The 27,259-nt window shown below is 39.6% G+C and overlaps 2 protein-coding genes across 3 annotated transcripts in view; one reads left to right on the top strand and one right to left on the bottom strand.

The window, feature by feature from the left end:
• CCDC191 (coiled-coil domain containing 191) overlaps nt 1-27,259 on the bottom strand; it is a 104,550-nt gene that overhangs the window by 2,019 nt on the left and 75,272 nt on the right. For both annotated transcript variants that reach the window (XM_072613950.1, XM_072613949.1), the window contains 5 exons: nt 26,061-26,143; nt 24,810-24,911; nt 15,848-15,991; nt 9,644-9,796; nt 8,240-8,394 (listed from right to left, as the gene is read on the bottom strand). In XM_072613950.1, coding sequence (XP_072470051.1) covers nt 8,240-8,394; nt 9,644-9,796; nt 15,848-15,991; nt 24,810-24,911; nt 26,061-26,143 — 637 coding nt within the window. The remainder of the gene's footprint in view (nt 1-8,239; nt 8,395-9,643; nt 9,797-15,847; nt 15,992-24,809; nt 24,912-26,060; nt 26,144-27,259) is intronic.
• Nucleotides 17,738-27,259, top strand: part of QTRT2 (queuine tRNA-ribosyltransferase accessory subunit 2) — a 129,655-nt gene continuing 120,133 nt past the window's right edge. The window contains exon 1 of the mRNA XM_072613953.1: nt 17,738-17,822. The gene's annotated coding sequence lies outside the window, so the exon portion shown is untranslated. The remainder of the gene's footprint in view (nt 17,823-27,259) is intronic.

Raw genomic sequence — 27,259 nt, 5'->3', positions numbered from 1 at the left:
GATGAGATGATGATCTAAATCTCATTTCTGTGAGATTGCTTTCCAGTTGTCCTAGCAATTTTGTTATGCTACTATACACTATTTCTTCTGAGTCTTATTTATTTACTTCATCCCACTGATCAACTTTTTGATTTTTTTAATCAATACCAGATAATTTTTGGTGATTTCTCCTTGGTAGGCATTTAGGTGGGGGCAATAGATAAGAATCAGGAAGACCTGAGTTCAAATATGACCTCAGATACTTGCTGTGGGCGCCCTGGGCAAATTATTTAACCTCTTTCTGCTTCGTTTTCCTCAACTGTAAAATGGGGAAAATAATAGCAACTGCCTGGCAAGGTTTTTGTGAGGATCCAATGAGATAATATTTGCAAAGCTCTCAGTACGTGGCTGGCACACAGTAGACACTACTATGTAAATGCTTATTTCCTTCCCCTCTCTTTGCGGTATAGTCTGAGGTCTGGTATTGCTAGAACCTCTCTTCACTCTTTTCATTATTTCTCGTGAGATTCTTGACCTTTGACCTTTTATTTCTCCAGACGAATTATGTTCTGTAGTTTAATCTATAAAGTAACCCTTTGATCCTTTGGTATGGCACTAAGTCTGAAAATTAAATTTAAGTAGTATTGTCATTTTTATTATATTAGTACTCTCTCTTTTTCTAGAAATTCCAGGAATGCATTCTTATCATCCAGGCATTTCCACCATCACTTGAAAGGAAACATGTATTCGTTTTCATTCCAACATGCACCAATCAACATTTGTTGAATTTGGCTATCAAGCATTTGCCATATATGCACTGACAAGACCCTGGGCTAGATTGTCAGGATACAAAGATGAATGACATACTTGATCCTGCCCTCAGAGGAACTTCCAATCTGTCATAGAGGGATAAATGATTAGAATAGAATAACCTGGTTTCAAGTTTCTACTTCATTCATATGTCAAATGAAATGCTTTGGACCATATGAGTTTTACGGTCTGACATTCTGTCTGTATGGAAGATGTGTGGACAAAATGCTCTGAGATTTGTAGAAGCAGCAGTCACTTTCAGCTTGGTTGGGGGGTGATGGTAGTGGTTAAGGCGGAAGGAACATCAGGTATGATTTTATGGAGAAGGAAATATATGACATTTTACATATTACAAAGCAATTTTCTCACAACAGTACACCACCAACTTCTGTTAAAAAAAATTAAAGGACACTGGAATAAATGGACTTTTTCTTAATATTGTAAATAATTATCTAAAACCAAAAGCTGGCATTATCTGAATGGGAGAAACACCAGAGGTCTTTCCAATACAATCAGGGGTCAGTAAGGATTGTCTGCTATCAACATTATTATTTGACAGAATTCTAGAAATGCTCACGTTGGCAATAAGATGAGAAAAATAAATTGAAGGAATAGGCATAGACAAAAAAGAGATAGATGGTTGGTTTACTTAGAGAACCCTAGAGAGTCAATTAAAAATTAACTGAAGCAGTAACTTAAGTAGCATGATATAAAATAAACCTATAAAATAATTGGCCTCTTTTTCTATTACCTGTAAAATCTATCAGGAAGAGATAGGAAAAGAAATTCCATTCAAAACAACTAGATATTGTATATGCAGAATATCAAGGAGTTTAGCTATCAATATATGATGGAAAGGGGGAAGAAGGGTGCCTATCAGAACCAGACCTCAGCTGATACTACACAGCAGTAGTCACAAAACTATTGGGATGGGTTAAAAAGTATAAAGGTTGGTCACTGGAACAGATTAGATATGCAAGATCCCAAAGCAAACATGGTAACATTGTGTTTGATAAACCCAAGGACTTTTACCTTACTTGGGAAGGATTTACTATTAAAAACTCAGGAAAACTGGAAAACAGTAGTCTGGCAGAATTAGGTTTGGATTAACATCTCATACTAGACACTACACAATAAGCTTCAACTAGACAGGAGATCTAGATACAAAGAGTCTTATCATAAACAAATTAAAAAGAGTAGGTGAGGAGTTCTCTTTTATAATTATGAATAGGGGAAACATTCTTGACCAAAGAGGGGATAGCGAAAGTCATAGGAGATTAAGATGGGCAATTTTGATTACATATATAAAAGATGTTTTTGTACAAAGGAAATCAATGCAGTTAGAAGAAAAAGTTAATGGGGAAAAATCTTCACAGCAGGTTTTTCTGATAGACACCTGATATCCAAAATATATATTGTGGAATTTATGCACATATGTGCATAAATTTTGTGTATATGTGCATAAAAAATATGTGCATAGAAGAAAAGATGTTCCAAAATAGATAAGTGGTCAAAGGATATGAGCTAAATGGGCTGGTAAAAATTACCAAGAAAATGCCACTTTTTGAAGGAATGTGATTTTGATAGGTCCCCAAATGAATTGTTCATAGATTGGTGAAATTGTTCAACCACTCTAAAAAATAATTTGGAAGTATACTGCAAAATTTACTAAACTCTGCATACTTTTAATGAAACTTTTATATAAAGACTTACATGTAAAGACAATTTTTAACATTTATTTTCAAAATATTTTGAGTTCCAAATTTTCTCTTCCCTCCCTTACCTCCTCCTCCCTGAGACAGTAAACAATTTGATATAGGCTACACCTGTTCAATCATGTAAAATATATTGCTATATTAGTCATGTTATAAAAGAAGAAACAGACCCAAAGGAGACAAAACACAAAGAAATACAGAAAGTGAAAAATAGTATGCTTCGATCTGTATTCAGACTCCTTGAGTTCTTTCTCTGGAGGTGGACAGCATTTTTCATTATGAGTTCTTTGAAACTGTCTTGGATCACTTGCTTAGAATAGCTAAGTCATTCACAATTGATCATCATACAGTATTGGCTGTTATTGTGTACAATGTTCTCCTGGTTCTGCTTACTTCACTTTGCATCAGTTCATATAGGTCTTTTCAGATTTTTCTGAAATCACCCTGTTCATCATTTCTTATAGCACAGTTATATTCCTCTGCATAACTTTTGACAGAGCAGTAGTACCATCAGGCATATGCCACACACAAAAAAAAATCAGAGGGAAAAAACCTGTATGTACAAAAACATTTTATTATAGCAAATAACTGGAAAAAAAAGTGATTGCTCCCCTTAACTGGAGAATGACTAAAATTATGGTAAATGAATGTAATGAAATATACATGTAAGAAAGAATGAAAGGGACAGATTTAGAGGAACCTGGAATAACTGTGTGAACTATACAGAATGAAGTGAACAGAAACAGGAGAAATATTTTATGTGACTGAATTACTGTAAAGAAAAACTATGAGAAACTTTTAAACTTTTATCAATGCAATGATTAATCGTGACTCCAGACAACTGATGATGAAGTATGCTTCTCTTCTTGGCAGGGAGGCGATGGGGGAAGAAGACATAAACATCAGACATAAACTTTCAGACATGGTCCATGTATAAATTTGTTTTGCAAAACTATACGTATTTGTTATTAGGGAGAGTTTTTCTTTTTTAAAGGGTAGAGCTAGGTAGTCATAATGATACTAAAAAAGAAGGAAGAAAAAAGGGACAATGAAACATTACAAAAATATACAGAAGGGAGCGGGAGGTAGTTCAAAAGGGTTCCCAAGAAGCAAGTCAACTCTTGCTGGGACTACCATGTTAAACTACATTTATAAAAACAAGAAACAAAACCTTTAAGATGTGCATGTTATGAAAAACAAATTATATAACACAAATGTAGAGTTTCATACAAAATCCCTGCTTTTCCTTTATAGATTGAAATGTTTATGTTTGTTGATGTTTATTAAGTATGTAATCAAAAAGAATTTTTTTTTTTAGTTCTGGGTTAAATTCCAGAACCATGAGTCCTCCATAAAAAATGTCAGAAAAGGCCCAATCACTATGGGGCCAAGCCACAGTTTGTTCAAGCATCTCTGGTCTTGAACCAGCAAACCCACTCACCTCAAAGCTAGCTTACACAAAGTAAAGGATTTAGAAAAAGAAAAGGCTCTGTCTTCGCTCTTTTATGCTCCTTTCTTCTCTCTCCCTTTGGCTCCTCTCATTCTCCTCTCTTTGTAGGTCTCTTATATGGAAGGCTCAAATCCTCATTCTGCAGATAAGTACCCTTGGGCTGAGAACATAAAGGACTTGCCCCAAACCTTATAAAGTACGAGGTGGCAAAGCTGGTGCCCAGACTGTGCGACTCCAATCGATTAATCAACATTTTTATTAAGTACTTTTGGATACAAAAAGAGTCAAAAGACAGTCCCTGTCCTCAAGGAGCTTATAACCTAAACATGCAAACAAGTATCTACAAGGCAAGCTATATACAGGATAAAAAAGGAAAATAATTAACAGAAGGAAGGAGTCAAGAAGTGTTGGTAAGGCTTCTGGTAAAGAAGGGATTTTAACTGGGATTTAAAGGAAGTCAGAGAGTTGGTGGTTGGAGCAGAGGAAGGAGAGCATTTTAGGCATGGAGGACAGTCAGGAAAAAGGTCTGGAGCCAAGAGATGGCGCGTCTTGTTTGTGAAAAAGCCAGGAAGCCAGGGTCACTTGCATGAAGAGCACATGCCAGGGAGTAAGGTGTAAGAAGACTGGAAAGGCAGGAGGGGGCTAGGTTATGAAGGGCATTTTGCATTTGTTTCTGGAAACAATAGAAAGCCACTGGAATTTACTGAGAAGAGAGGTGACATGATTGAACTTCGATGCCAATGCTTGGGCCGAGTGTCCTTACCCCTCATAATCTTCCTTGTGTCATTGACAAAGGGGTCAAGAAGGAATTGAATTTCAATTTGAAGAAGTGAATTTCCAGGAAATCCATAAAAATTGGTTGGGGACAAAGCCAGAAAAAATGCATAAGGGAAGTTTGTCTCTGGCTAATTATCTGTAATTAGCCTCGAGCTCAGTCTTTTGGGGTTTCAGTTTTTTGGGGTACTCTGGTTCCTGCTTGCTTGTTGTCTCCTTCATTAAAGCGTCTTTTGCCCGTTTTGGTATCCCCAGCTTCCTAGCACTGTGCCTGATGCCTAACAAAGGTTTGTTGGTTTGTTTGGTTTTTTTACTGAGTGCCCCCTTTCCCCCCTCCCCCTAGGCAATTCTTTAAATCTGTACTGTAAATTGCAGAGCAAGGGCTTATTTACACTGGTGAGGGGAATTTCCACTCAGGGAAGTTTCTTAGCTGAAGAAATCATAGGACCAATCCAAAAGAAAAATGCAGAAAGTGAAGAGATATAAAAATTTAAAATGACACTCTCCTACCTCTAGGAGCTTAAAATCTAGGACAGAAGATGAGGCATGTGTACATGGTTCCTATTCTGGGTCAGGTACAAAACTGAACATATTGTCTCAAAATGCTCCCCTTACTGGCTTTTTTATTTCTGTTAATAGTACCATGATTTAATTAAACATCCCAGTTCTAAATCTCAGTCAGAATTTCTTTCTCTCTGCCTCATCCTGCCATATTCACTGTTAGCAAGTACTGTCAAATCTTTTACATCTCTCCTGTTTCTGCCAGAGAAAATATTGTCATAACCTTCTCTTGCATTTTGCATCCAGATTGTTGCAATAATTTAAGTTGTCCCCCTGAACACCTCCTACTCACTACCACCACCTGACTAAACTCCTCCTCTAAACCTTTCCTGGTTGCCCAATGCTTACAGGATAAAGTCCAAAGCTCCTTTGTGGGCATTTAAGACCTGACTTGATGTGTCCCTTCCCAATCTTATCTTACCTTGCTCTCCTATATAATCCCTTCACTCCAGCAAAGCAGCATTCCCACTGAACCTCAAACATATGTAGTGTTTGGCTGCCTCCACATATATGTATTGATACTATTTCTCCCTGCCAGGAATTACCCTCCTTTCTCCTCTCGACTTATGGGAATTCTATTCATTAATAGCATCTCCATTAAGCCTACCTTGACTACTTTAGATGGAAGTGATTTGTTTCCTTCTCATGATGCACTTACTCTTAATAATACTCATTTGGCATTTAGCCCTGGACTGCTTTTTAACCATACCTATGTACAGTTATACTATATCTCCTTTTCTGATGAAACTCTAAGCTCTTAGATGGTTGGGACCATATCTTAGACTTCTTTTATTCCCTCTACAATACCTAAAACAGTGCTTTACATTAAATGAGATATACTTATTTCTATTAGAGTGTGTGTTTCTGGTTAGAAAAGCAGTGTTATAAAAATTACCTTATATTTTATTTTACTAGCCTGTTTTATTTTACTAGCCAAGTTAATGTGAAACCAGTACAACTGAGCAGAGTAGACTGGAGCCTGAATTCTAATTACAGAACTTCAAAATAATACTGCTGATATTATGAGAAAGGTTCTACTGGCCTTTGGTGCTAGCGTGTAAAAATAGAAGATGTATAGGATGATCTGGAAGAGGTACAGATAAATAACATGACACTCCGCAGAACACCATCAAACTGTTTTTCGGCACGTTCTTGCAAATTAAAGACCAAGGATGAGAGTTTCCCCTCAATTCTCAGCACACTCAATCCTTCATACTAGTCCACACTGTTCTATTACAGCAAAGCTGAAGGGACTGAGATTATCAACTGTCTATAGAACAGAGTAATGAAGCAGCACAGAATGTCAGTATATTGTTATCTTGTTAATTTGAAATCCCTCTTAAATATAACAGTTAGGGTATCAGAGCTGTGCCCTGCAAATACCATGCCTTCTGAAAATACATACTGGCTGCCTCCACTGGTAGACTGTCCTGAGTTTGCCTCCCAAGAGGCTGTTCCTCTGGCAGATCATATGGATGTCCCTGCTGAACCCATCCCCACCAATGCTGACGACCTACAAGGTGACTCTGAAACATTCACAAGGCTACACTCTCAATATCATCCAGCTGTGAGGGTGCACAGAAGTGTGGATGGTTCCCTGAGGAACAAGCACAAAATGATGGAGATGAAAGCATGCAACCCCATCATTTGAAAGGGAAGAGGGAAGTGAGGCCAGAAAGATGAAGAGCCTTTCCAACCAAAGTCACAGGACTACAGTCTAGGCCTGAATCCTAATCCAGGGTATTTTTCACCCTGGTATGCTTGAGGATGTGTGGCTGGGAGAGAAACAAGAGATGGGAACTTGGGTGTTGTGTCAAAGGGATACTTTACGTCAACTTTTCAATTTGGCGTAAGCAAATATTTTCCCAGAAAAATAGTCTTATGATGTTTAGATAATGAACCATATGATTGCTGAACATCTCAGAGGACATTGATCTGGTAATCTCATTATCTAGAAGGCAGCTCTTCCCCAATTAGAAGGAGAAAAAGTCTTCTGAAACAGTTAAAACAGATGTCCAAAAATCTATTTATTCTTTTTTTTTTTTAAGACACAGCTGGTTACTTGGCTTTCCCGCCCAAAGCTCACACTGCCTGCCCTCCAGACAGAATCCTCATCTTTTCCTCTTCCCTCCCCCACAACCATGTTGGACTATACCCTACAACCTCCAGGCTCTGATAGGTGACCAGAAACAGGTGTTAAAGCACAGTAAAATCATTAATGTTCATAATGATGATCCTGAGGGAGGGTAAAACTATTCAGAGTCTTCTGTATAAAGAGGCCAGGAAACGTTTACTCCATTTAAAAGATTTTCATCAAAGATGGTTAAAATTAAAGTTTTGACACTTAAAAGGGTAGGTTTCAGTTCCAAAGAATTTACTCCCTCCATGATGGTACGGGGATAGGCCCTGTGTTTTCATTAGTGTAAGGAAGTCCCTCTCCCAACATAGGTCAGCACTCTTCTCTGCCTGGCCCACAGCAGGTGCTTAATAAACATTTATGATTGAGAGAGAGCACCGGAAGGTGAAGTGATCTGCCCAGGGTCACAAAGCTAGGGATGGATATGTAGGACTGGAGCTTGGGTCTTCCTGGCCCCAAGGCCACCTGGTTATCCACTCGTTACCTGACGATGTAGGATAAAGGCATTTCTTTGTAATAAATAGTCATATAACAGCAACAATAATAGTTAATAGCATCTGCTTAGACTTCTGTAACCTTCCTTTTCCATTTATGTCAGCTCATAGCATCCTACCACTGTCTCCTGTGGAGAAGATAAGAAATCCATTTTGCAGAAGGGAAAATGGGCCCCAAACATTCAAATCTAAGGTATTCTAGGAACAGTTACCCTGCTTCTCTCTTTCCTTCTTCTGCTCTCCTGATCAATGGTGTACATTCCGATCTATACAGCAAAGTGTTCAAGGTTACTATTTCTGAAATGCTGGACAGACTTACCTGTTACTGTGCTCGATGGCGATCTGAAGCTTCTTCTGACCAACAATCTTTTCCTCACGGACCATATTAAGCCATGACATAAAAATGTTCTTCTGAAGAAATACAGCACTGAATTTTCTTGCTTTTTCTTCTGCAATAGCTAGAGAATCCTTGTACTGTAGAGTGGAAAGAAGAACAGCAGTGAGAAATGTGACCTAACCTCTTGTTGTATTAGGCAACTCTCTAAAATTATAAATTTGAGAGATGTCAACCCTTCATTAGTACAGGATAGCAGTTCTCAAAGCATGGTCTGAGGACTCCAAGGGTCTTTAAGACCCTTTTGGGAAGGGTAGCACAAGATTAAAATTATTTTTATAAAAATATTAAGACATTTTAATTTCCACTGTTATAAATTGCTGTTCAGTACTTTCAGTCATGTCAGATTCTTCATGGACCCCATTTGGAATTTTCTTGGCAAAGATACTGGAGTGGTTTGTCATTTTCTTCTCATATAGTGGTTTTAAGTCATATCTGAATCTTCCTGAACCCATTTGGGGTTTTCTTGGCAAAGATACTAGAGTGGTTTGACATTTCCTTTTCCAGCTCATTTTGCAGATAGGGTTAAGTGACTTGCCCACGGTTAGATAGCTACTAAGTGTTAGAGACCAAATTTGAATTCCAGAACAAAGAACCTTCCTGACTCCCAGAGTGGCTCTCTTTCCACTGTACCACCTAACTGCCCCAACATGGTAAATATCAACACATATAAACCACGTATACAAAAACTCCTTGGAGAGGGGGATCCTCAACAATTTAAGAATATATAGGGGTCCTGAGACTGAAAAGTTTGAGAAGCACGAGTATAAGGCATGAGGGAACTCTCTACCAATGCAATCCTTGTACTAGAGAGCAGTGCCAGGAATGGTAATAAGAAAAATAAATGCAGTGGATAAGGAATTAAAGAAAATAAAGAGTTAGTGTCCTGGGCAAGACATGTACAAAAACTAAGGAAGCCTAGAGAGTATGAGAACACAAAAAAGTCTTAAAAGATGGAATGACAGAACAAGTTACATACAAGGATAAGAAGAATAGATTACAATAAGGATATTCAGAGATAAGGAATGAGAAACAGAAATGACCTAAGAATGAAGACTAAAATGATGAGACTTTTAAGTCAACCTTAATTAGTTACAAGGATTTCCATTTTTTATGCAAAAAAAGAATATTATGCTCAAGTTGGTATATAAAAGTAATATTTGGATTGGATGTTGTCTGCCTGAACTGTCTGGATTAGTTCTATCTGTGAAAAATTCCCAGAAGAACATGATGAACTAGACACAATCTAGATTCTATTTGCTTTTCATTTCATTATACAGCAGTCAAGCCATCTGATGTATTTCTAGTGCCTTTTCATTTTGGCCTTACCTCTAACCAGTTCCTAAACGCTCTCTTAAGCAGTATCTGGGAGTAAAGTTTATCTGCCTGGGCCTTCTTCTCAGCCAGGCGTTCTTGGTTATAATGGAACCACCTCAGTAGGTATTTCCTCTGAATTGTGGAGCAATAATGACTTTCTGCCACCTGGACAATTTTGGGGAAAAAAAAAAAGGAACTTGTTTTTAGAAACACATGCTGTTTTTGCAAAATCCTCCACAACTCCATTTTGTATGTAAAGATGCACTAATCAGATTATTCTTAAAATTAATTCATGTGGTAATCAAAGAGCTTCCTTGACCCTATTTTTTAAACAGTCTGGGTATAAGTGGCTGGCACCATCTGGGTGTCCTTCTCTGGAGGCATCAACTCCAAATTAATTTACATTTCTTATGCACTTATGTACCTTCCCTCCACCTTCTAGAACTCTCCTTTTCCTTTGAGGCATGATCTTCTGCATGAAGTTTTCCCTGCTTTCCTTGGAACGTTCCACCCTCCAGCCCCTGCTGCTAGTGCCTTCCGTCCCAAACTACATCAAGTTTACCTATAATCTATATGTATGTATTTATCAACTTTATATTTATGCTGTGTCTATTTTAATTTCTGCTTACGGTCTCACCCCTACCCCCACCCCCATCACAACATAAGTTCACTGAATGTAGAGACTGCATCATTCTTTGTATCTGTACTCTTAGCAGCTAGTGCAGTTCCTGGAAAACAAAAGGTGATGGAGAAATGCTTATTCATTGGTTATTTGACAATGACACAGCTGAAAAAGAGCCAATTATCCATCCATACCCTTTGTAATTTAAATGTTATTATTGAAATGACAGTTTTAGAGTTGGGAGAAACTTTAGCAACCAGATAGATGGTTCAGTCCCACCCTCCATTCTGCACAATCCACAGGCTACTAGTAGACTGATGACCTCCAACATATGGAAGCCCACTGCTTCCTCCAGCAGGCAGACTTTTGAATAGATCCTCATTTTTAGAATTCTTTCCTCTAAACAGTCAAACCTAAATCTGCCTCTTGGCAATTTCCTCCAGGTTTTGCCCTTAGTCTAATTCTCTTCCACATGAGTGCCCTTAAAACAACTGAAGACAGCCATTCCCTGACTAAAAGGATCCCCAGTTCCTTTGGCTAGGACTTGTGGCATGATCTCAAGACCCTTTGCCATATGGTTTATCAGTGAATGTCTTTCCTAATACCTGGGGCTCAGAATTACCCACCGTCACTATGGATAGCCATTTGATGGGGGATATTGGGCTGTCTGCAAACAGTAACTTAACTCTTAGCAATCTAAATGTGAGATCTTTTGCTACTGAAGGAACTTAATTCATATCAGTATTGATAGCAGAAGGCAAAATGAAGTTGTAACTGAATAGAACCAGAGAACAACAAGTCCAGAGATTTATATTTCCAGATACTTCTTGGCTGGAAGGGATAGCTAACATAGATGGAAGACTCAGGATCCAAAAAGATTTCTTCAGGCTAGAAAGGTAGGTTAATTTTATTAAAAGCAAATTATAACCAGCCTTTCTGCATATTAAATATAATAAAACTCACTAAAAAGAGAAGGAAAAGGAAATTCTATTAAATGTCTTTCGAGGTATATAACAAATACAACAACAAAGCCTTCTTTACAGAAAAAGAGAAAGATTTCAATAACTGGAAAAATATTAATTGCTCATGGTTGGGCTGTGCCAATGTAATAAAAATGATGACAGTACCTAATTTAGTTTGGAGATCCAATGCCACACCTCAAACTAGCACAGGATTACTTTACAGAACTGTGGGAAACAAAAGCAGGAATTCTATTTCCACAAGGTTAAAACTCGTAGCTTTAATACGTGATTAGCATATTCGTGATAGCAGCTAATCAACGCTGTGACCTCGCATAGTCAGGTAAAAGGTCAGAAACTTGTGCGCAGGCTTGACCAGCTGTTTGAGGGAAGCCTCTCAGAGAGGAGAACGTGAAGTGAGGTGTTCAGGAGGCTTCATTTTGACAACAGAAGGCGAGGTGGGACATTCTAATTTGGAACAGTATAAGAAGGCTTACATTGGTCTGAATAATTGTAGCTACCCTAGGAGCTACCTGTTCATTCATGGAGAATAAACATAAAAATCAATAAAAGCTTTCTGGACTTCACAACGTGTACTGTTCTTTGTTTAAGGTGAGCATGTTTCTCACCACTGGGGGCTCCTTTCTCACAGTAGATATGTGAGAGATATGAAATAGTGAAGTTTCCACATTGTTAAAATCATCAGTCCTCAGTCTTGGGGGAAACAGAAGTTGGTCAGATAAGATAAAAGTCATCAGCCGGTCAGCAGCACTGGAAACCATAAAGTGGAGGGCCCTCCGCAAACCAGACCCAGCCAGTTTGGTGTCATGAATGGTCAGCCATTCTCTTACCACAGTGCATGCTTAATTAACCTCATGCATATAACGTGAAACTCCCCACAAAAAACCAGAGCCTCAGAAGAACACACGACACATGAGGGAGGAAGTACATGTGAAAGGGAAACATGTGAAGGCGTATAAGGAAGATTGTAACCTGGAAGGATTAGGACCAATCCTGATCCAGAAGGAAGGAGTTAGGATTATTAGACCTATAAAGCCTGCTCTCGCTTCTTCTATATTTGGCACACTCTTTCTTCTTAAGGGGATGTGCCTGCTTCTTGAGAACCAAAGGGGAACACATTTCAACCTTTCCAATAAAGAAATTTTGAGACACCAGTTTTCGGAATTAAGTCTGGCATCTTCTTTATAACAAGAACTATGAAGAATAATAATACAATTCCTTTGGAGAAACAAAAGGTCAAAAACCTCAAAATAATGGAAGAAAAGTGAGAAAAACTGGTGCTAGCATTACTGGATCTCAAACTATACTACAAAACTATCATCATAATCAATATCACAGCCAGAAGTAGTATATACTTTAAAGTCTGCAAAACATATTCTAATTATTATCTCATCTGATCCTCACAAAACCCTGCGAGGCAGGTGCTATTATTATCATCCCCATTTTACAGAAAAGGAAACTGAAGCAAACAGTGTAACTGATTGTTTGAGGCAGGATCTGAACTCAAGATTTCCTGACTCCAAGTCCATTGAGCTATCCATTGCACCACATACCTGCAGTTAGAATTACAGGCACAGTGAATCATTATACTTGGAACAGAAAAGATCTGAGTTCAAATCCCTACTGACTACAAACATGCCTATGTCCCCCAACTTAAAAAAAAAACCTCACTCCATCCATCCCAGGTAGCTATTATCCCATATTTCTCCTCTCTTTTGAGAAGGCCATCTACAATAGCTGCCTCTACTTCCTCTCCTTTCTTCTTAACCCTCTGACTTCTGACCTCATCAATCAACCAAAACTGCTGTCTTCAAAGTTACCAGTGGTCTCTCCATTGCCAAATCCAATGCACTTTTCTCAGCTTTCACCTTTCTTGAAAGCTCTTCTCTGGATGTTCTCTTCTTGTGCTACATCTCTCTCCTGGTTCTCCTGCTAATCTGACTGCTCCTGCTCAGTCTTTCCATTGCTGGACTTTCACCCAGGTCATGTCTGCTAACCTAGAGTATCCCTCAGAGTGCTATCCTGGGCTCACTTCTCTTTCTCTGTACTATTTCTCTTGGTGATCTCATCAGCTCCTATGGATTCAATTATCTCTATGCTGATAATTCTCAAATCTACCTATCCACCCCTAACCTTTCAGCTGACCTCCAGTCTCAAATTGCCAACTGTCCCAGTCTTGAATTGGATGTCTTATAGACATCTTAAATTTAACATATCTAAAACTGAACTCATTATCTTCTCTCCAAATTCTCTCTTCTTCTAAACTTTCCCATTATTGTCAAGGGCATCACAATACTCCCAGTCATCCAGATTTGCAACCTCAATATCATCCTCTATGTTCACTTGCTCTCATCTCACATATCCAGTCTGTTGCCAAGTCTAGTCATATCTCACATATGGCCCTCTCTCCAGTCATGCCTACCATCCTCTTGTCCCAACAGGACCCTTATCACCTCACCATCATACTATTGCAATAGCCTGCTGGTTGACCTGCTTGTTACAAGTCTCTCCTCACTCCAGCTGCCAAAGTTATTTTTCTGAAGTATAAGTCTGACCATGTCTCCCCTCCCATTCAATAAACTCCAGTGGCTCTTTATCACCTCCAGGATCAAACAGAAAATCCTCTGTTTCATGTTCAAAGCCCTTTATAACCTAGATGATTGTCCCTCCCCTGCCCCTTTTCAGTCTTCTTATACCTAACCCCCTCAATATTTTGATCTAGTAACAATGTTCTTCTAGTCATTGCTTGAATAAGACCCTCAATCTCTTTCTCAGGGCATTTTTACCAGCTGTCCCCATGCCTGGAATGCTCTCCCTCTTTAATTTCATCTTCTGGTTTACCTGGTCTCCTTCAAGTCCCCACTGAAATTCCATCTTCTACAGGAAGCCTTTTCCAGTCTTTCTTAATTCTAGGGCCTTCCCTCTGTTGACTATTTCCAATTTATCCTACATATAGCTTGTTGGAATGTTTTCTCCCCCATTAAATGGTGAGCTCCTCAAGGGCAGGGACTGTCTTTTGCCTTTCTTTGTATGCCCAGTACACAGTGGGCACTTAATAAATGCTCATCAACTGAATGACTAATGATTTTAATGAGAATCTGGTCAAACTTGGTCATCAAGAGGAATGTCAATTGGGTACACGTTACAGGCCTCCATTATAAAGAGTCCTACACATTTAATTTTTGAAATCTTAGTTTAAAAACTTAGTTTTTTCACTGAATGTCACATTGCTCAAATATAACTCAATATGAGAATGAGAAGAATGCCAGCAGCCTTATTTTAGATGAGTTCACATTATGTCTATAATGTCTTGTCTTTACCTTGCAAAAAAAATACTCTTGATCAGGAAAGCTTATCCTTTTTTTGTGTGTGTCATGGACTCCTTTGGCAGCGTAGTGGAGCATATAGACCTTTTCTCAGAATAATATCTTTTTTAAAAAATTCATAATGAAAAGAAATGCTAAATTTCAGTAAGATGTTAGTGAAAATAAAGACATCTCTCTGTATGTGCATATTTATATATCTATTTATATCTGAAATTCTCTATAACAGATATATATATACATACAGATATATCTATGTATATACAGCTATGTATCTGTGTGTATATATATACATATATAAATTTCAGTTAGATGTTAGTGAAAATAAAGATATATCTATATATACATTTCAGTTAGAGGTTAGCAAATAAAGATATATATCAATTAAAGATACATAAATATATATCAGTGAAGATATAGCTGTATGTATATATGATACATCTTATGTATATATACACACAGCTATATCTTCATTTGTGTATAGCACACACACAGATAGATTTTTATTTTCACCAACCTGACTGAAATTTAACATTTTCTTCAAATCTGAATTTTTAAAAATATTATTTTGAGAAGGGCTCCATATGCTTCACCAGACTGCCAGAGGAGTCCATGACATACAAAAAAGGATAAGCTCTCCTGATCAAGAGTTTAATATGGATCCATGTAGAAAGATATTCTGGATCAAGAGTGAATAATCTTTTTTATGTGTCATGTATGGGAAATTAGATGAGGAAAAAAATCTATCACATAATCTATAGCTATCATCTATCTCTATCCATCTATGTATTTGTAACAATCTATTGGTATTTGTTTCTATGGTCTCTTTATATCTATCTGTCAACCTCTCTAGGTCTTTGTCTCTATCAATCTATCATCTATCTGTCTCTCTGCGGGTATGTCTGTTAGCTATCTGCTTTGTGTGTCATCTATCTCCCTAGCTACCTCTGTCTTGACATCCATATCAATCTATCATCTATCTTTTTATCTGTATCCATCTATTCTGCCTCTCCATCATCCATCCATCCATCCATCCATCCATCCATCCATCCATCCATCCATCCCATCAATCCGCCTATATATCCATTATCTCTCTCTCTGGCTCTGTCTGTCTTCCTAACTATCCATCCACCCTGGTCTTTCCCCATCCCAGTTCCCAGCCCCTGTGTCAGTGACGTCGGGAACACTGCGGCAGTGACGTCAGGGCCCCCGCGGCAGTGACGTCAGGGTCCTGAGCCAGGTTCCCGACGGGGGTGGGGGCTGCCCGGGCACGAGGGCGGCGTCCTTTCACCTCCATGTTGCGCTTGCTCTGACTCACGAGCCTCTTCCAGGGCTCCAGGCCCCTCCTCCGCAGCAGGGCCTGCTCGTGATGGCGCTTGGCCTTCGCCTGGAGCTGCTGGTTCCTCTCCGCTCTCCTCTGCTTCTCCAGCTCTCTCTGGGAAAAGAAGGGACCCCAAGCTTTAGCGTGGCCGGTGGGGGTTGGGGAGGAGGTCGGGGCACCCGGCTTTATTTCCCTCGCAGAGAGCAGTGCGGGCCAGTGGCGGGCGCCACACCCCCCAGCAGAGGGCTAGCGGCCTTGGAAAGGAGGGAGGCCCACCCCTGACCTGCCTGGTCACCGCAGGGACGGACGGCGGGGAGGGGTCCCGGGTCCCTGGTCCCTGGGGGGCCGCCTGGGCAGCTCTGGATGGACAGACCTTCCCCCTCCCCTGCTCCCTCACCCCCCCCAGGGGCCTCCTCAGAGCCGGGAGCAGGGGGGCCGTTGGGCAGGGTGACGTCTGCAGGGGCCCGGCCCCAGCGGAGCCTGAGTGACCCCGTACACACGTGTGCGTGCAGGGCCCTCGGGACTCCGGGCCTGCCCCCAGCCCGTGGGTATCCTTTCTGAATGACAGGCGGCACGGGCACTGTTTGATCGCTCCTGGTAAAGGGCCCGCAAGCAGACGGCCTGCAGAGAGGGCAGCCCTTCCTCTCTGTTCTTCAAAGCTGAAAACAGCCTCTACAAGGACTCAGTGAGCGGCCCGGGCCAGCCGGCGTCCCGAGCCCTGCCATGGCTCCGGGCCGCTGCCCGCCACGGGAAGGTTTGGGCCCCCACTATCGCTCCTCCCCGCGGCCTTTAGCGAGGCCTGACCGGTGGCGACCCTCCTAAGGCCTCCCTCTGCATCCGTGCGATAGAAGGGACGCGAGGAGCGCGGCTCCCCGTGGGGGACGAGACAACAAAAGGCCCGGGTCAGCGCTGGCCTCCCATCGGAACCACTCCGGCCCAGCTCCGAAAGCAGCGGGGAGGGGGGCCGTGAGCTCTGCGTTCTGGGAGGCTGGATGAGACGGGACAGACGGCTCCTCGAAGGGCCTCTGGGAGCCCGAACCGGACCGCCACACCCCCGTGAAGGGCGCTTCCAAGGGCTTCTCCTTGAAACCAGAAGAAGGCGGGAACGGCCAAGTTGGGTCCATCCACAAAAGGGGATCTGAGAGAGACGAGCCCCAGGGCCTGCGGGGGCACATCCCCAGTGTTGGTGTAACTAATTCCCGGGAAAGAGTAAGTGGTGATTATGGGGCTGTGGGCATCAAATGGGCAAGCCCCCTTTGTTCGGAGGAGCGGCTCCCTTCCTGAACAGGCTGGCATGATGATGGCGGTGAGGATAGAGTGTGGGAGTAACTGGTAATAAATAACAGTAGTTATGAATAACAGCCATAACATTAGAGTGTAGCAGCAGTAGTACTAACAGTAGCTAGCATTTCCACAGCGCTTTAAAACTTGCTAAGTGTTTTAAATACAGGACGTAGTTCTACTCTCACAACAAGCTGGCCCCCTGGGGGAGAAACTGTGCTCTTGACGTACTTCTAAGTTGAACGCGCATTAATAACGCTTTCTCCGGTCTAGACAAGCCCTGACCGGTAGTGACGCTCACCCTGACTCACCCTGACTCACCCTAGCGCCCCCTGCCGGGAGGCAGGTGCTGGCACCCCCCTCAGTTTACAGTGAGCCGCCCCGGGCCGAGGCAGGGCGTCGGACTCCCGGGCCGTACCCGGTACTGGTGCTGCGTGATGTGGAGGGCGGGCTGAGAAGGGCGTGTGAAGAGGCCCGCGAGCACCCAAAGAATGGCCAGTCATGGGGATTTAGGTTGCAGAGTTTAATTCATTACGACCTGAGGCTTCCAAACTGCCCATCTGGCCAAGCTGTTGCCGAGGTTCCTGTGAGAAAAGGTTACCCGCTGGGCGACAGAAAAGCTGAAAGCATTTCGGCCCCGGGCTTCACTTAGCTGGACTGCGTGGTGAGTGGGATGTTCTGATTAACTAGATTTTAGGGTTACCTGAGGATCAATTAAATTTTCTGATTAACTAAAGGTTAAAAAGAAACGCCATTTTATTTTGCTTCTTGTCTTATATTTTCAACTTAATTCAACAAAGCTTTATTAAGCTGGGTTAACTGCTGAGTATCAAAGACAAAAATGAAATAGTCCCTACCTTCAAGGACCTTACACTTTATTATGTATAGTAAATATATATACATATATTTTGTTTTTGGTTTTTGGGGGGGAGGCAATCGGGAGTTAAGTGACTCGCCCAGGGTCACACAGCTAGTGTCAAGTGTTTGAGGCTGGATTTGAACTCAGACCCTCCTGATTCCAGGGCCGTTGCTCTATCCATTGTGCCACCTAGCTGCCCCCCTTTTGTATATTTGTAAAGAAAAATAATTGGAAGAAGAAGAGTACTGGGAGGTATGGGGGAAAATCAGGGAAAATTTCACGTAAGAGGGGGGCACTGGAGCTGAGACTTGGAGGAAGACAAGGATTCTCAAAGTCAGAGTAAAGTATGGAACACACTGCAAACATATGAGATGACTTGTATGAAAAACATGGTGAGTGAACTGCAGAATGAGGAGTCTGAAGAGTAGGAGCACAGCTTGATCACAGCATAAAATGTATGAAGAGGAATACTATGAAATAAGGTTTCAAAGGCTGCAGGGATCCTGAAGTGCCAAGCTGAGAAGTGTGAATTTATCCTAGGGGTCAAGCTACTGAAGGCTTCTGAACTGGGAGGGTATATGGGCCAATCAGTGCTTTAGGAAAATTATTTTATTTTTCTAATAGTATTTTACTTCTAATAGTATTCTAATAGTATTTTATTTTTTCCAATTATATATAAAGGTAGTTTTCAACATTCACTTTTAAAAGACTTTGAGTTCCTTTCCTTCTGTCCCTTTCCTATCCCAAAGACGGCAAGCAATCTGATATAGGGCTATACATGTACAATCATATTAGACATATTTCCAGATTAATCGTGTTATAAAAGAAGAATCAGAACAAAAGGGAAAAAACCATGAGAAAGAAAAAAATGGAAAATAGTATGCTTTGATCAGCATTCAGACTCTATAGTTCTTTCTCTGGAAGTGGATAGCATTTTCCATCATGAGTTTTTGAAATTGTCTTAGATCATTGTACTGGGGAGAAGAGCTAAGTCTATCAAAGTTGTTGTTACTGTGTACAATGTTCTCCTGGATCTGTTCACTTCATTCAGCATCAGTTCATGTAAGTCTTTCCAGTTTTTCTGAAATCCGCATGCTCATCGTTTCTTATAGCATAAAGTATTCCATTACATTCATATACCACAACTTGTTCAGCCAGTTCCTCAATGGATGGGCATCCCCTCGATTTCCAATTCTTAGCCACCACAAAAAGAGCTGCTGTAAATATTTTTGTACATGTGGATCTTTTCCCCTTTTTTATGATCTCTTTGGAATACAGACCTAGTAGTGGTATTGCTGGGTCAAAGGGTATATAGTTTTATAGCCCTTTATGAAGATTATTTTAGCAAATATGTGAAGGATGGGCTGGAGAGGGGAGAGATCAGTTCAGAGGTTGTCACAATAATCAAGGTAAGGAATGATGAGACTCTGAATTAGGTGTGAATGGAGAAGAGGTGGGCATATACATATATGTGCATAGATATATATATATATGTATATATATATATACATATATATACATATATATATATATGAGAGCTGTTGTAAAGGTCAAATCTATAGAATTTAGCAACTGACTGGACACAGAGGGTGAAGAGGAGAGAAAAGACAAAGATACTTCTGAGGTTACAAACCAGGGTGACTGAGATGATGTCCTTAAATTAAACAGCTATGTTTGGAGACAAGGTGAGGCAAGGGGAGATAAGAAGCTTTGTTTTAGACATGTTAAGTTTGGAATGTCCCTGGGACATCCAGATAGTGATACCTGGCATGTGGATGGTGAAGGTGATGTAGTACTAGACTTCAGAAAGGAGATTTGGGCTAGATATACAGATCTGGGGGTCATCAATTCATAGAGCTGGATGACCTCAACTGGAAAGACAAGAGGGTCCAGAATAAAGTCTTGTGGTATGCTTATGCTTATGGGATAGCAAAGAAGAGGAGATAGACAAGCGTAGAGGAGAACTAGGAAAGAGCATTATGAGAAAGTGACAGACTGGAGTAACAGAGGAGGGAGGGAGGGACTGGAGGTCACTGTGAGGAAAAGAAGTAAGGCAGAAAGGAAGACAAAAGCACAGGAGAATAAAATAGAGGGATATTTTTATAGCTTAAAATCATAGAAGTATCAGTTGTGGCTAATGGTGAGATCAAAAGTGGGACTATTCTCATGGGTGGCTGAGGTGTGCTAGTAAATGTTTAACAGCTGACTCCACATCCCAAAAAAGTGTGCCCAACATAGTTCTGGGTTTAATCTGCAATTATTAACATTTCTTCCATCACTATCTGAAGTCTAGACAATCAACAAAATAATAAGCCAAGCCCTGATTTGTAGTTTGCTGATTTCTGAAGTGTAAATGCTCACACGGAAAACTGAACAATTGGCAGAGACCTGGCACCTTCCAGATGCCGGTCATAGAACCTGAAGAAGCAGATGAAGGTCAGGATTTTTGAGGTGTTTGTTGACATGGAGAGGATGACTGGAACTCATTGAAAAAGAAAGGTGACTTGGAGGCAAATAGATGGCAGCAGCAGGAGTAACGATCAGGTCATTACACAAAAGGAGGGAGTGATCCATAAAGGAGCAGTTGCTGAGTGACAGACGGCAACCAAGGGAAGATCTAGAGTTGGCCAAGTGGAGTGAGGAGTGTGCTGACTCCTCCCAAGGACATGGTAAGAGAAAGAGCATGCAGCACTGGAGCCTGGGACTGGAGATGATCTGGGATCACTAGAAGATGGAGTGTGACAGAAGAGTTCTAGCTTAACAACAGAGGCAACAGAGGCTGCACAGGAATGGGAGGGTGGGCTTGATCAGGGAAAGTAGACAGGGACAATGATTTTCACCTGGGTAGACGGCAATTAGGATACCATGATTGCAGAAGCATTTTGAGGCTCTTCACTTTATAACATTTATGTATATATATCTATCTATCTATAGATATATATGTAACATATATACATATATATGTGTATATATATCTATATCTATATCTATATAAACTTTATAACATTCATTTATTTCTAAAAGGCACCAAAGGTCATAGAGAAAACCATTTATTCCCCCTAAATTTAGATACCAAAAATGACCTTGTTCATTTGACATCTTCCAAATTATAACTGATACTGATCTGTCAACATGAACTTCATGGATTCCAGCAGAAGCAGTGCTGTACCAGTACAGAAAGGTGAAAAGGTTTTCTGCACTAAAGTGGTAGATCTAAGGAATACCCACAGAACATGTCAGTTTGGGCAAAAAGCTGTATAGCTATATAGGATTTTCTGTACTTTCAGTTGTTAAGCAAACATTATAAACCAAAGAAAACTTCTTTTGCATATTTATTTTTGATGGACTCTAATATTATGCAAAAAAGAGGTCAAGGAATTAATTAATTTGGGGCCAAAATTTTGGTTCTGCTAGAGCAGTGTTTGGGAAAACATAAGTACTGGGCCAGGATCAACGTGATTAAAAACCCATTTGCTTTGCAACTACTTCATCTATCAATCATCCATTAATCAAAGAAGCTTCCCTAGAATGCACGCATACAATTGGAGAAGTCACACTCATAGAAGTGTAACTAGTACTAAGGTATTGAATGACATATTGTTTTAAAGTTAGTTCAGCAAAAGTTACAGAATATAAAAATAAACCCACATAAATCATCAGGATTTCTGTATATTACCAACAAAGTCCAGCAGGAAAAAAACCAGAAAGAGAAATTCCATTTGAAATAACTACAGACAATAGAAAATACTTGGGAGTCTACCTGCCAAGACAAACCCAGGAACTATATAAAGACAAAAAACACTCTTTACACAAATAAAGTCAGTTCTAAACAGGAGAACTATTTAATTGTTCATGGATAGGCTGACCCAATATAATAAAAATGATAATTCTACCTAAATTAATTTAGTGCCACATCCAACTACCAAAAATTATAGAACTAGAAAAAATAATAACAAAATTAATCTGGAAAAACAAAAGGTCAAGAATATCAGGGGAATCAATGAAAAAAAAGTGAAGGAAGGTGACCTACCTAGCAGTACCAGATCTCAAACTACTATAAAGAAGTAGTCATGAAAACAATCTGATACTGGCTAAGAGATAAGAGTGGTGGATCAGTGGAAAAGATTAGGTATACAATACACAGTAGTAAATGACCACAGTCATCTAGTGTTTGATAAACCCAAAGATCCAAGATTTTGGGAGAGGAATTTACTATTTAACAAAAATTGCTGTGAAAGCTGGAAAGTAATTTGGTAGAAAGTAGGTATAGATTAACATCTCACACCATATAAATGGATACATGATTTAGACATAAAAGGGGATCTCATAAGCAAATTGGGGGAGCATGGAAATTTTTACCTGTTAGATCTATGGATAAGGGATGACCAAATGAGAAAGAACATTAGAGATATAAAATGGATAATTCTGATTATGTTAAAAAGGTTTTGCATAAACAAAACCAATGCAACCAAGATTCGAAGGAAAGCAGAAAACTTGGGGAAAAGTTTTTACAGCAAATTTCTCTGATAAAGGCCTCCTATTTCAAATATGTAGAAAACAGTCAAATTTATAGAAATACAAGTCATTAAAATGGTCAAAGGGTATGAACAGGTAGTTTTCATATTTAAAAATGCAAATGTAAATTAAATGTAAATTAAAACAATTTTGAGGTACCAGTTCATACCTATCAGGTTGGTTTATGTGATAGAGAGGAAAATGACAGATGTTGGATGGGATGTGGAAAAACTGGGACAGTAATACACTGGTAGAGTTGTGAACTGATCCAACCATTCTGGGGAGCCATTTAGAACTATGCTCAAAGGGCTTTAAAACTGTTCATATCCTTTAGCCCAGCAATACCACTACTAGGTCTGTATCCCAAAGGGATCAAAGAATAGGTAAAAGGACATTTGTATACAAAAATATTTATAGCAGTCTTTATGTGGTGGCAAAGAACTGGAAATTGAGGGAATGTTTGTCAGTTGGAGAATGGCTGAGTAAAATAAGTTGTGGCATATGAATATAATAATCTAGGAAGACTTATATTACACAAAATTAGATGAAGAGAACCAGAACATTGTACGCAGGAACAGCAATATTGTGCAATGATTCATTGTGGATGACTTAGCTATTATCAGCAATACAGTGATCCAAGACAATTCTGAAGGGCTTTTGATGAAAAATGCTTTCTTCCTCCAGAGAAAAAACTGATGGAGTCTGAATGCAGAATGAAGCATACTTTTTTCACTTTCTTTATTTTTCTTGGGTGGGTTTTTTTTGGGGGGGGTCTGTTTTTCTTATGCAATATGGCTAATATGGAAATATGTTCTGCATATGTTCGTATGTATTATCTATAAAAAATTGCTTGTCTTCTCAAGGAGGAGGAAGGGAGATAGAATTTGGAATTCAAAATTTAAAAAAATGAATATTAAAAAGTTATTTTACATGTAACTAAGAAAATATAATAAGAGAAAAAAGTTTAAGTTGGGTTGGTTTTATTTAAAGTGATATCTGTACTACTAAAAAGTGCTAGACAAAAGGCTAAATTTAAAAGAAAAAAACCCCCAGGTTTTGAAAAAACAAAAAGATTTGCAGGAACTATATCAGCTACAACAAGTCTGGTAAAAAAACTCTACAGAACTGATATATGTATCTCTAGAAGAATAATAATATGGACTCCCCAATCCACCTTAATCTACTGATTTATTAGGTGGCTATTGTGTTCCAGGGCATTGTTGCTAGGCATTGCAAATGTAAAGAAAAAAATGAAAACTCTCTGTTCTCAAGCAGCTTATACTGTATTGGGGGTTTTACAACATGTATATAAGTGAGAAATGCATTTTTCCAACTCTGATAGGCTGGCCACATTGTTCAAATGCCAAATGTACACTTGTCTAAAAGACTACTTTATGGAGAATTCCCATAAGGTAAGTGCTCACATAGTGATGAGAAGAAGAAATACAAGGACACTTTCAAGGTCTCTCTAAAGAACTTCGGAATTGATTGCATGATGTGGGAGACACTGCCACAGGACCTCCCAGTATGGTGTGCCCTCATTAAAGATGGTGCTGTGCTCTATGAGCAAGGTAGAATTGAAGTAGTTCAAAAGAAATGCGAAATGCACAAATTTAGATTATTTACCTCAAATGCCTGACCTATGGGGGAGCCTTCTGAGCTCACAGCGGTCTGATCAGTTACAGTCACTTGATTCTAACATAGTGATGTCACTTTGGTCCTCTTCCAGAATGAAGGACAACAACCAGCCAATCAGCCATAGGTGAACAAATACAAAATGTACTCCCAATACTTGAATGACTTGGTGATTTCATTGATTCTCTAGTCACTCCATTGATTCAAATGGTAATCCCCCTTTGCCTGCCCATCCTGCTCCACTCTTGTCTACATCATCCTTGAAATCTGCCACAGGAGCTCCACTCAGGGTGCTGGCAGACTTCCTGTACATGTCCTGATACTGTTCTCTATGGTTTCTGCCTTCACTCTTGCTACCTGACTTGCTCTTTCTTTTCTCTTTTATTTTTGGTCACATATTTAAGCATGTTTCCTAAATAATTCCTTGATTGAGGCCTTCCACATTTCCCCCAACATTATAAGGATAGCAGTGGAGTCGCCCTTGCCACAGAACCAGTCTTCTTCCTATCATACATTTCCCTGATGACATCATTTATTCCTGTTTTTCTTTGAAGCTCCTCATTGCTTGTATGTTATATTGATTATTTGAGAACACAGTAATCCTGCATAAATACTTGTGATTGATGGCTATGTGCTACTCACCATTTTCTTCAGTCTCTTTTCTTCTCGCCTCTTTTCAAGTTGGATCTCTTTTTCTTCTGCTTCTTTTCTCTGACGTGCCTCCTCTTGAGCCTTCAATTGAACCTATTTAAGGGAAAAATATGTAGAAGGAACCAGATTCCCCAGTTTTTCCACCTGTGACCTATTCAAAGAAACTGGGTTTATTACACTGGAAAAATCCTTTTCCTACTTCTTCTCAACCAAGATATCCACTGTCTCTGAGAGAAACTCATACTTTCAGAATTATAATAATAGTTAGAACTAAAAGAGACCTAAGAAACCTACTTAATACAAAGGGAGCAAAAAATGCTATGTTTAATGTTATGACAGGGATGAAAGTGGATTTCTTTCAGAAAGGCTCAGTTCATGCTCTTGGATGGACAGTTAACTTTTGGTCATAATCTATCCACATTTACAACATTTACCTATGACTTTCAGAATCTGTATATTAAGAAGATCTGTTGTGTTATCCATTATGGCAACTCCTTCAAAATAAATCTAGTGTGCTGGAGGCCACAGATCACTTATGCTGCATGGCAGCCAATCATATACATGTAGGATTTCTCTTATTCCTGCGGCTCTCAGTAGATTATCTTTTTTAGTTACTTAGTCCTCTGATGACATTATTTACAATTTTTCAATCCCACAATTCTTCATGATGTGTTACAACCTATTCATGCCCGCCATACCCCTGTGCACTGCCCTTTTGGTGACTAACAACTTTAATTTTTTAGAGACTGTGGTTTTCAGTGATGTGTGCTTATTACTATTCTAAATTTGTCAGCCTATCATTATCTTTTCATTTCACCAAGAAACTTGTCTATAATTGTAGTTCTTTTTTTCTTGCCACACATAGGCTTTCTTATTACAGGCGTTTCTTGGCTTACAGCACAAAGACATGTCTAATAATCATCTTTCTACTAGGATTGTGGTAGAGGAAACCAGGGCTTCTTAACCTGTGTATGTTTAGTTATAACGTGCTAATTAATGCAGTCTTATAAATCACATTCCTCAAATTCCCTAACATTCTTTTAGGGGTTTCCTCTTACCTAAAGTACATTTTGTTATTAAAAAATTAATAGAATTAGTAATCTTTTCTATTTGGCCAATATGTTGTTACCTTGTTTCTAAGCAAGGTTTTATTTACAAAGCCAGCCTAAAGATCATTGACCCTAAAAGCTAAAACCCTACAAATGCCTTTCCTTGTCTCAAGTAGCCTTCCATTTTCATTACCAATTTTTCTTCTTCTTGTTTTTTCTTGATTTCTGCTAAGAGTTTCTTACGTTCACTCCTCTGAGCAGCTCTTTCCTCCATGGCTGGAAAATAGTAACACGGAATTTCAATATTTCATACCTGAAGGATAATGCAAAATAAAAGCCTCCACTTTACATTATAAGAAATATTTCTCTCTTCAGATTTCTTAGGTGTATGTGTGTATATAACATATATAAATATGTATTACAAACACGTATTTGTATATGTTTTTATATACATCTTGTCTAGAGAAGAACAATTAGAAAAATGTAGTGTTTTCCTGTTTAAATTTCATTCATGGTTAAAGTAGAGTCTGCAACTTGATTATAGGTCCTGCATAAACTCTATTTGTTTTTTCACAAGTACTTTTGATTTTTACTGGCCTTTCTTGTTCTGGGCCTGACATTTTCATGTGGTAATACCTCTGATCAAGAGAGAAAGATTCAATTGAACAAAATGACTACAACACATAGAAACAACTAGAAGTCTATACTCCCCTTCATCCCTCAATCCCCAATTCGTGAGCTTCTTAATTGTTCCCAGTATGCGTAAAATTATAGTCATTGTCTATGTGTGTACAGCAAAAATTTAATGCTGATTTCAGGAGGGACAAAGGGTTACCAGAACTTTTTCTGATGAGATACTAAAACGTGTGTGTGTGTGTGTGTGTGTGTGTGTGAGAGAGAGAGAGAGAGAGAGAGAGAGAGAGGGAGGGAGGGAGAAAGTGAGGGAGAGGGAGAGGGAGAACTCTAGGTCATGACAATTATATTTTAATCCAACTTTCTGTTTCAGATTACCCAGATGGGTTCAGGGAATGGAACTGTACCAGACATTTAGAAAACTGGCATCTGAAAGATGTTGACTGTTGGTCCCATCTTCTTGCCAGTCTACTAAATATCTAGCCAAAAAAGTAAAATGTGTAAGAAGCTCTGCTAACAGAAATCTGTCATCAATTAGGCTTCCATGGTGTGAGGGTGGAGTTCCAGATACTCTTCACCTCTGCCAGTTGACAGCAGATTTCAGTTTCTGTGGCCATGCCACCAACAAAGAGTATTAGAAATGAGGTTCTGCCATAAATTTGGTGGAATAAATCCAGAACCAGCTGAAAAGAAGCAAAAAATAAAACAACAAAAGAAGCCCTCACCTGATACACAAAGCATTTCTGGTTGTGCCTTTAA

The sequence above is a fragment of the Notamacropus eugenii genome, chromosome 5, assembly GCF_028372415.1.
Source record: "Notamacropus eugenii isolate mMacEug1 chromosome 5, mMacEug1.pri_v2, whole genome shotgun sequence".
Classification (NCBI taxonomy): domain Eukaryota; kingdom Metazoa; phylum Chordata; class Mammalia; order Diprotodontia; family Macropodidae; genus Notamacropus; species Notamacropus eugenii.
The sequence above is the reverse complement of the archived record's forward strand: the minus strand, read 5'-3'. Positions and strand labels throughout refer to the sequence as shown.